The 11687-nt window shown below is 45.8% G+C and overlaps 1 protein-coding gene across 1 annotated transcript in view; it reads left to right on the forward strand.

The window, feature by feature from the left end:
- cdkal1 (CDK5 regulatory subunit associated protein 1-like 1) overlaps window positions 1-11687 on the forward strand; it is a 230509-nt gene that overhangs the window by 172949 nt on the left and 45873 nt on the right. Inside the window, exon 12 of the mRNA XM_030369576.1 lies at window positions 1107-1169. Within this exon, the coding sequence (XP_030225436.1) occupies window positions 1107-1169 (63 nt within the window). The remainder of the gene's footprint in view (window positions 1-1106; window positions 1170-11687) is intronic.

The raw sequence follows: 11687 nt of genomic DNA on the forward strand, positions 1-11687 counted from the left end.
TGTAGGAACTGTTTCTCGACCATTGGGGATCTTTTGTCCTTTCCCTTTTGGTTAAATCGACCTTATAAGTCCTATACGTGATGCCATTAAAGCGGTTTAATGTGGCTATGTGTAAAAATATTAATTCCTTGGTTAGAGACTGAGACTGTTATGGTAAAGAGATGTCATTAATTGGATGAATAAATCTTTACCTGTGGCAATTTACTTGTGTGTTTGTGTGTGTGCATTAGCCTAATAGCCATGCATAATAAAATCACATTTCAGAATCCTATTCATAAATACTGTAAGTAAGCAAGAGGTGAACATCATTGACTTTCTGGAAAAATGACGTTAAACACAGTCATACATATCCTTCTGTTTAACTTCTATTAGTGAAAACAGATTGGTGACAGCTTTTATTCATTTCATCTACTTAAAGGATTTTTTTGCCAGTTTGCTAAATCGTCCAGTTTAATGGTTGACATTATGTCCAGATGTGAAACTGATGATTTTTGTTCAACTCGACCCCCTCTCATTTTGTAGGCGTGTTCTGAAATTGGGCAGAAGGTGATCCAGTGAAATCAGTTATATTCCAAACGAGGCTTTAGCAGGACCCATATCTGTGTTTAGTCTAACACAAGTAAGCACATACAAACTGCCCTGGCAGTTGTATGTATACAAACTGGCCTTGCTAGGTCGTTTTCTCCAATCGTTCCCAAAAACAAAAAAAATCACAAGTTTCAGTTCAGTGTTATGTATTACACAGTTTTAATTATTAAAATCCAGCTGTTAAGCTCTTGGTTTCGAAAGGTTTGGAAAAGACTCATTGTTGGGGTGTGGTTCGAAGAGGGTAGATTTCTCAACCCACTGGATTGCCATGAGATTGCAATGGATTTCACGGTTTCTGATGTGTAACGTAACTTAATAACATAATTAGGGGGAAATTAGGGATCCCTGTTGTCCATCACTTTAGCATATGTGACAGCTCAAATCTGTTCCCATACAGATGGTATACAGGCCTAAGTGGCTGCGCTTTAGCAGGCATTTTGTACGCATCAAATGGTCAATGTAAGCTCACGACTTGTTATTCTGGTTGTTGTTAATGTCGGTTGTTTTTGTGCTTACAGAAAAAGCAAAGGACTAAGGAGCTGTCTCAACTCTTCCACTCCTACAACCCGTACGACCATAAGGTAGGAGGCGCACACACACACACACACACACACACATACACACACACACACACCCCTCTCCTAATAGGTGTCTGCTACTCTATCATCTCGTATCAGTCTACTGCTCTCCCCGCTCCAAGGCTGAGAAGCTGGCACATTGGAAGTGCCATCGTGTCAGCATTTTCCCCCCTTTTCATTTTTTCTCAAACATTAACTTAAGGGATCTTTTTTTTGTGGGCTTTACCCACAGCCTTTCTTTTTTATCTGCCCTTTCCCTTTGAGTCCATGATTACCGGGCTCTGTGCCTGTGTGTGTGCGTGTTCTATAGCTGTGGAGTGTGTGTTTTCTCCTTGAGATGGGACACTGCTCGACATAGTGTCGACTGTTGTGTGGCTGTGCTTTTTTCTTTATTATTATTTTTTATTGTGACAGTTCATTTAGGCATGTTTGTAGGAGTGGTTGGCAACAGATTTTGGTCCACAAATGTTTCGACATTCACGCTTCTACGATAACACACACGGTCTGTGTTTGTTTGTGCGAGGGGACTGTGGGATTTAACTAAAAACAAAGATGAATGACGCAGGACTGGCCATGCATGATATGTATCCTACAAATAAGAAACAACCCTTGCTGCTAATTCACAATCCAACATGCATACACGCATCGCACATTTAAACACTGCTATAAATTGTAATTATACAGATGTAAAAATGCATATCTATAAATGTCACTATATTAATGTACTTCCGACTAAATTCAGAAGTACCTTCGGAAGCCAACAAGGTTCACGCGAATTGAACATCATCCACGGCCAACATCCGTGTACAGATAGCTTCATCAAAGTGTTGATCACAGCTGTCAAAGACACTGTGATGAACAGTCCCATATATATTCCTGAGTTGCTTTAATACTGGTGACCTTCCCCCCGCCCCCCTCTCTACCTCTCCCTTCACTCCCTCTCCAGCCTGCCGCGTGCGTTCGTCCCGTGTTGTCCTCTCCTCCAGCGCAATGCGCCGGCGGTAATTAAAAGAATAGGAGCGAGTGCACGTTTTCACTTTGGCATGGTATTCAACCCGCGGCCTCCCACACATACCCCCAAAAAACACACCGACACACAAACGTGCGCGCACACACACACACACACACACGTGTCGCACACTGCGCCGACTCTGTTGTCGAGATGGGAGGTAGCAGTTTATAGTACATTAGCATCCAAATCAGATGGTTAGCTGTGGAGAGCATGCCTTGCTCGTGAGATTCCCCCAGGAGTCGTCTTAACTAACCAAGGGATGCAGAGTCATCCCTTTTACCACTGCCCTCTCTCCCCTTTCTCGTCTTGACTTTTATTTGTTTGTCTTTAACGTGTGCCGCTGGTTCTCGAGCTAGGAGCTCCCATCCCTATCCCCCCCCCCCCCCCTCCCCCCAGTCTCAATAAACAGAAAAATAAAAATCATCCAGGAGTTATAATTGCTGTCACCGGGCTGACATCATGCAACCAATGAAATGATGCGAGGGAGAAGCGACGGCAGGAAGGAAGGCTTGAGAATATGAATACACCGGTACATTATACACTGTTTCATCGCTGTTGTGACTGCTGTAACATTGTTTTGGCACTTGACGTGTGTGCAATTGTCCTACTTGTCAAGGAGGAGAACTTTGCCGACTGCGAAGCATCAAGACTTATTAAAAATACATCCATACACCCCTTCCCTTCCTAAAACATTGAGGGTAAAATCTGTCTAAGTTATCACAATGGAATAATTACGAATGCATAATAGCAAACTGAAAGGTTAATTATTGAAATGAAATGTTAGCAGGCTAGTCTTTCTCTTAGTCGGCCCATAAATCCCATGAATAATGACGAAACAAAAAAGAATCGGTTGAATTGTTTGTTGTTCATAATGGGGGCGGTTTTAACGACAATTAAATAATATATTTTTGATGTGCAGGGGTGAGTGTCTGCGAGGGACTGTTCACTGCGCCCCAGTGTTTACCAGGACGCGCAATGCCATTATAATGTGTCGTTGGACCGGAGACAAGTTGGCTCCAGACGGAAGAAGAAATTGGAAACGCCAGTGTTTTCCAGGCATTTACTGCTAGTACTAATCCTAATATGGACATGTAGGGGGATGGGGGGGGGGAGAAAAAAGGCATTAATGAAGCGCTGAGTCTGGAGACGCTTGGGTTTGGCAATCCTTGGCGAGGCAGCCTCATTGGTTCTTTGCTCCAGGCTACCGTCCAACAGAAACAACACATGCAAATGAGCTAATTGTTGTTGTACGGGCCCGGGCCCCTAGGCGCAGGCGCCTCATTTCACAGATAGTGAGATGTGGGGGAGTTAGAAGAAAAAAAAATCGCCCTCCTTGTATTTTCGTCCCTGAGCCGTACAATATAATATGTATTTATATATATATTTGTCGGTGTGTTGTGTTTGGGATGATAAATGTGAAGCATCCTATAGCCAGATGGTGCCCAGGCTGCACCATCCATCAGCGCTGAACAGACCAAGAGACAGAAAGCTGGCAGGTCACTCGGTCTGGGGCTAAGGCCACGCGACGGACACACACGCACAAACACACACATAGACACACACTCGGACACACAGACACACACATATGCGCCAATTACAAATCACATTACCAATTGTCTACATTTAAGGTAAACATACCTAGTTTCTGATGCAAAGTAGAAATCATGTATTGAGCTTATTGTTTTATTCATCTGCTGGTCGCAGATTCCCTTCCAGGATTTTAATATCTTATTTCTGAGCTGTCGGAAATGTATCAGGGACGTCCTAATTAGATAAGAAAGGGTAATTTTGTTTGACCACCAGATCTATACGACGCTGGCGACTCTCAGGGGTAATGTGCGAGGTCAATGCCTTCGCCCGATGGTGGCGGTCTAGGAACCAGCCCCTCTCGACGCACTTGACCCGATGTACGCCAGCTGGTCAGGGGCTGAACTCGGCTTGAACCCGGTCTGAACCGGGTCTGCTGGTCGTCGCGGCGACCTGATGTTCCGGCCTCGTTGGCGGCCGCCGCGTCCTTGAAAGTGAGGATTGTCCCGAAAGTTAGAGTTTGTGTGTGTGTGTGTGTGTGTGTGTGTGTGTGTGTGTGTGTGTGTGCGCGTGTGTGACAATGGTAAAATACCACTCAAACATTTCCCTTCTTATTCTTCCTGTCTCGTGTGTTTCGGCCGATTCTTATTGCTATCTTTTGGTTAATATTTCTTATGTGCTCTCAGAAGACCTTTCTGCTGAATTGCACCTGTACTTGTGTGTGTGTGCGTGTGTGTGTGTGTATGGTCATGAACGAGGCCCAAGGCTCCTCTCCGGCCTATCACAGCTCCCATGTCCAGGTGGCTAATGGGTAAGGCGCAACAAGCAGAAACAAACACATCATTAGTCTGTGCAAACTTTCCACTCCCCCTTTAAATAATTCCTGTACAAGTTAGCCCTCCGAAAGAGAGGGAAACAAAGCATTAATTAATGTCTTAGCATTTCCACACTCCCCGCCACAAATGCCGTGGCTCGTATTGTTTTTCGTACAGCAGACAATTAACCGAGGTAATATTTTGTTAGTGTGTCCTCATGACTTTAATTTTTCTACATTGTGATGATTTTTTTTCCCGGTTAGCTCTCGTTGACAGTGTTTCTAGAAGGTAACCTTTTGCCTCTCTCTCACTTGACATTTACCTCTGTCGTTACAGACAGCTCACCCTCTAATTTTCCCTTAATTAACGGACTATTTGTGGCCTTGGGGTGTTGGTTGGGGTGGGTGGGTGTACGACTCCTCCCCGATGAGACGGAGTGGCAGAGAGAGCCAAAGAGAGTTGTAAAGATTGTAAGGATTGTTTGCTTTAAAAGATTAATTCTGTGTGACATTTATTTTTTTTTCCCTTCCACTCCATTTAGAAGGAAAAGGAATATGTTTTCTTTCCTCTGCTTAACCGTTTTTCTCTCAGCTCTCCCTTCGGGAGGAGAAATGGTTGGTCTCTCTACTCAAAAATACGTCCTTATTGTTTCGCAAAAGTAGGAAAATCAAGGACGGCATATTGGTATATTCTGCATGCATTTCGAAAAGAGTTGAATTTGGAGTGGCCTCGGGTCAACAGGAATCAACATGCAAGTAAAACACTAACTAACGTGAATACGTTTGCTCGATGCTAACCTTGATGGTCAGTATTTACCACAGAGCAGGTGTGTGTGTGCGTGTATGCGTGCCTTTATATGTGAGGGGGAGAAACCATAGAGAGAGAGAGCAAGTAAGGAAATGAATTTGTTCTATTGGTGCGTTCCACTTAGCATTGTGTGGATAATTGCCAGCGCTGAATCACTGCTAGCCTTCCTAATTACTACAGACTCTGCTCTGAATGGAAACCTAATCACTACTTGCGTCCCCGGACACACACTTAAAGATGTCATCTAGTTGGAGGGGGGAGGGGGGGGGCTCACATAAAAGGACTGTATCTGCGATGTTTCCTAATGCATCCACGTCTCTGTCTCGGTCTCTGCTGTTACACACTTACCTGCTGCATTTCTCCTTTAAAGCGACCTCCTGCAAGGATGGATTAGATATGCTTTGTGTGTGTGTGTGTGTGTGTGTGTGTGTGTGTGTGTGTGTGTGTGTGCTTACTTACGAGATGTGCAATGTAATACAATACGACATGAGTTCCAGGCTTGTCGCCCTGGAAACTCTAGACACAAATGAAATGCTGGAGAAACATGAAATCAATAAATATGAATTGTCAAACGAAATGCATGTGCACACACACACACACACACACACACACACACACACACACACACACACACACACACACACACACACACACACACACACACACACACACACACACACACACACACACACACACACACACACACACGTTCAAGCTATTTTGTTCCCTTGTGTGTCTCTGATAATGCCAAAAATATACTTTTCTGTCTCATTCACTCTTTTCTGTATAACTATTGTCTGCCAGATTCTGGCACAGGATATCCGTTGAAGGAAGTCCATTCACTACGTTAGGAATAAACCTTCCTTTTAGATTACTGAGCATCCTTCCTTCTGACTTACTCAAAGACAGTGGTGTCCTGCTGGTTGACCCCGCAGTACCTATCGTCGTCACAAGGCCAGACAGCAACCCGCCCTTGTGCGTTCTCTCTCGACAGCGGATGGGTTTGAACCCTCGCGACCCGTTCCGGCCTTCCCTGAACCCCCTGAACATGAATGCATAACAAGCCGTTGACAAATGTTATTCAGATACATCCTTTTTTCAAATTTTAAGAGAAAAGTTTCCGAATCCGGCAATGCACATTAGCCTGACTCACAACCAAGGTTACAGGCCCTGCAGAGAACTCAAAAATCTATATAAATGATTACATAAATTGCGTGTACATACATTTGAAGACAACCCAAACCACTAGAAGGCATTTATGCACGCTAGCAATCAGCCAACCGTATCCATCAAGGACTTCAACCACATCACACACAGAAAAAAAACACAACGGACGCACTCAAACACACACACTTTTTTAAAACAAACACCTCTAAGCTCACTTGTTCCCTTCAACCGTGCTCTAACTAAGCCCTGTCGACGTAGGCTATGAGTCACTTCGTTAGTCGAGGCGGACCCATGTCCCCCCTTGCCCTGCGCTACTGCATCGTCCGTACGACCGCAGCAAGAGTTGTGTCGGACGCGTGTAGCGACGAACCCTGTGGCGCGGCATTAAAGCGTTCCGTCCTTGCGACGCGGCACGGCGAGGTCAAAAACCCCTGTCCTCTTATGATCAGCCGGGCTCCTAATGAAGCCCTATATGTCCCGCAGTGACGCCCGGTCATTACTCGCGTATCACAAGCATAGGCTGTTCAACACTTTGATGTATCTGTGCCACGCTCGTTGCATAGGCTAATTGTGGCTAATATGGGGAGACACTGGGGGCGCTGCCCTTTGGTTGTAGTCCTATATGTTCCAGTGCATCCGTCATTGCACTGTATAGGAGCCAGTCACTGACATTTTGTCCGTCTGGCAACGCGCGGCCACTGAAAGGCCAATTGCTTTAAGAAAGATTTGTGAATGACAAACAGCATGTCATTGGTATGATACAATAGTACACGTACACACGTACAAAGTCACGTGTGTAAGTGTCCGTTCTTTGTTCGCAATCATGTCCTCAATTTCTGAAACGGTGTATTTTCGGTACACGTCAATTTTCGACACAGACATACACACATAATCTTGACGAATAACATCAAGGAGGACACGTTCGAATGAAAGCGTATTTAAAGGGGGTAGAAGGCACCCAATGAGAGATCGCCAAGGAAAGAATATCATATCCACACACTCCAACCCGCATCGAGATGAAAGGGGAAAAGGCGACCGCCATCAGAGACGCTGAGCTCGCCCCCCCTGCTGGGAGACACACACATCCAGATCTAAACAAAGCCTTGGTTCCCGTTCCGCCGCGCCCCCGCGCTCTCGGTGCCTCCGGCGATGCTTGTGGTTCGTGCCGAACAAACTATCGGGCATTAACAATGGCGTCTGTAAAGGCACTGAATGGCCGAGCGTTGCGGACGGACAGACAGAGAGTAGCCTTGAGCTGTGACAGCAGGGCCCCCCCCCCCCCCCCGACGGCCTCTGGTGCCTTTCATCCGCCCCGCGTCTAACCGCTACCTGAATGGAGGCCTGTATTATGGGGACTTGGGTAATTGGGCACTTATTGTTAGATGCTCTTTCATAGGGTAGTGTGAATGCTTTTCTTATTCAGCCGTCCCCATGCACACACGCACACTCTCTCAAAGAGGAGTACGTGCACACACACACACACTCTCGAAGACATGTGCGCACACGAGAGTATACACTTGCACTTCACGAAAAGCTAATTTAGGTGGGAGTATACATGCATACACGTGCACACACATACGCACACATGCGTGTGGGTGATCATAGATTGGTTTGGATGGTATTTCATTTTCCACTAGCAATGAAAGCTCGTGGTAATGGCTGGATGGAATTGGAGGATGCCTGTTGGTGTTTACTCTTATTATTTCTCTCTCTGCCTCTCCTTCTCTCTCTCTCTCTCATTATCTCTCTTCCTCTTCTTCTGGCTAAGATCTCTCTAAAGCCCCTGTCGCTTGTGATTTTTATTTTATTTTGTCTTTCCAAGTCAAGGACAAATAAAGCAAAATGAAACAATGAAATGACCGATTGTTCTATTCAGGCCACAATGCTTGAGCTATCCTCATGATTGCTGTGTGGCTCTGGCTGTTTTGACAGCAACGATCATATTCATCATCTGGCTGTTATGGATTAGCTGACACCGTGCCCTTTTTTGTTTGTTGTTTTTTGTAAATTAATTGAATCAGCAACACTGTGTTTACTTCCGTAGGTTTAGGGGAAAGATCCCCGTGGTGACACTTTAATTGTGTTCTTCAGGAGACGACAACTATTGTGTTGGCGGGATTTGAATGTGTGTCTTAATCTTTTTAGGGTTTCCAGATCCCCTCTTCCTATCGCCTCCATTAACCCTCGCAGACTCTGATAACACGCACGTGCTCACCCATGCGCACACGCAACCACACACACAGACCAAGACACACACACACACACATAAACACAGAGGAATCAGGCGACCACATGCACAACAAAGATAAACAGCCAGCGAGATAATGGAGAGAGAGACCTTTAAGACGTATGGGGCTGCCTCGGTGAGGCGGCTCAGGGTTGTGGTTTTACATTTTTTAACTCCCCCTTAAACACAATCCCCCCCCACCACACACCCCCTCCCACCAACAGATGCATCTTATCGCACTACCACAAGCTCAAGCATCCCCACCCAGACACACACGCACAGACAGACACACACACGCATACATGTATACCTACCTTGAGAGACACCTTCCACCAATCTTGTTAGGATTAATTCCCTGTGCCGTGATGGATACGTAGTCCCCCCCCCCCCCCCCCCCCCGCCACAAACCATTGTTAACAGCTGTAACTGCTCATTCAACAAGCTGTAAAGAGCTTATCACAGGCAGTAAATACAAATGTTAACGCCGGTTTAAATCTCCGCCTTTTACCCACTCTTCGATCAGGTGAATTATTTTACTCTGAGCGTCGTAGGAGAACAAAACGCCATGTCGACGGAATTCAGCTGTTCAATGGTTTTTGTTATCTGTCTCCGTCTGTCTCTCTCTGTCTCTCTCTCTCTCTCTCTCTCTCTCTCTCTCTCTCTCTGTCTCTCTCTCTCTCTTCGTCTCTCTCTCTGTCTTTCTATCTCTACCTCTCTTTCTCTCTCCCTCTCTTTTTTTTGTCCCCCCTTTGCGTTTTTTTGGCAAGGCAGAAACCTGAGACACTGTGTGTGTGTATGTGCGAGGGAAAAATAAAACGGCCCGTTGTTGTTCTGTTGGGCCCTTTGTCGGGGTGCCATTCATCACTCGCTCGTCGAACTGCGGACCCAACCTGGGGTTAATAACATCGATCTGTGTTATCCCCGCACATCTGCTTACCAACCGGGCACTCAACGCACCTCGCTAACCACGCTGTCACACAGACACACACACACAAACACAGGAACTCACGCGCACATACACACTCAAAGGCACACACATACACTTACACAAACACAGGCATACATACACACGGGAACTCATGCACACATACACACCTCAAAGGTACACACATACACAGGCAGACACAAACGCAGGCACACACAGGAACTCACACACTCACACCTATGCGCAGGCACTCGCACACGCGCACACACACACACACACACACACACATAGGCACACACACACACACACACACACACAGGCATTCACACACACAAACATACACACAAAGGCAGACACACACACAGGCACTCACACATACGCCCCGGCCACACACACACACACAGGCACTTAACACACATACATGCAGGCCCATACACATATACACAAATGTACGTGAACATGCAGTCACACACACACACACACACAAGCAGTTAATCATGTAAAACTGCACACACACATACGCACACACACATGTATGCACAACCCCTCGCACGTACTTTCCATCACATACACACACCCAAAATAAATTGGAGAAATACAGTGCCTCCACATTTCGTTTTTGGAGAGCACACACACACACACACACACACACACACACACACACACACACACACACACACACACACACACACACACACACACACACACACACACACACTCTTTAAGAGATACCCCCAAAACCCCTCCCTACCCCAAAGCTGCACACGCTGGACCAGTAAACGAGCAGTGTGTATAGGGCCAAATGTTGTGGGATCTCCACTGTAGACGCCTTCCTTCTCATTACGGCCGACGACGGGAAACTGGGACACAGCAGGGGAGAAAAAGTGATACATTAACTGTCAAACTGGTGTGTGTGCACATGTGTGCGCCTGCAGACTAAGTATCTTTGTTCTTTCTGAATCTGCGAAGGCCGGCTATAAGAGCCAAATATAGTTGTTGTTACCTTTTAGCTTTACTTAAAGGTTTGGAAGCAAGCAGTTGTCTAGTCGTGTGTTTTTTACGCTTAACTGGCAGTTGGTGTTTTAACACACATCTAAAAGGTAGCCACACGCAAATCCCACAAAGACACGCGTGCAAATCGAAAAAACAATCATATTGTTCTATTATGAAGAATTTGCTAGAGCACAAGTTGGCCGAACGTTGTTTGTGTCGTCAACCTTGAGTTAGACGGAAAGCATTCGGCGACGTTTCAAGTCGCCCCGGCTTTCAAGTCATTTATTTATTTATTTATTTCGTTCAACTTTTTTTTTAATCAGTTGTAGCCATTGTTTGCGGTTTCTAAGGTAACAATGGAGCTCTTTCAGCCGCTTCAAGGACGCGTTGTTTTCGGCTAGCGCCGTCTGCCTGCCGTTAGCCCGCGCGCTCCTTGATACGTGCGACCACCAAGCCATTACTCAACGTCTGGCCCGGGATGCCAGGGACAGGATCAGGACAAAGGGAACTACCGGGGTTCGGGGGGAGAGGGACACGGGTTTTATTTTTTCTGTGTTATTTCTTTTTTCGGAGACTGTTAAAGTAAAAAAATGAAAACAAAAGATTTAGATTTTTCCTCTTCTTTGTGTTGTTACCTCATTAGAGAACGCACAATTGTCTGTAGGTAAAAGGAACACAATAACCCAGACACCCCATTCACATCCCATCTCTTTGGCTGTTAATTTGTCCTCATAATCTGCTCCGAAGTCCCCCCCCCCACCCCACACACACACACACACACAACCCTAACAATGTGGTGTGTATAGATTAGTTTGTTTGCGTATTTTGGTGAAGCACTGTTAATTGGCTGTTTGGACTAATAAATAGCTGTAATTAACAGCCGTTGTTAGTCTGTGTGTGTGTGTCTGCGTTTTCACGCTTGCGCCAGTGAAGGGTAGCAGCTAAGGGCAAACTCAGTCTTGAGAGACTAGCTGCTCGTCAAAGTGCTCGGATTAATCCCACTGAATCGGCCATTTGACGACTTGAGAATGACAGGATATTTGAGCGG

The sequence above is a fragment of the Gadus morhua genome, chromosome 11 (genome assembly GCF_902167405.1).
Source record: "Gadus morhua chromosome 11, gadMor3.0, whole genome shotgun sequence".
NCBI classification, from domain to species: domain Eukaryota; kingdom Metazoa; phylum Chordata; class Actinopteri; order Gadiformes; family Gadidae; genus Gadus; species Gadus morhua.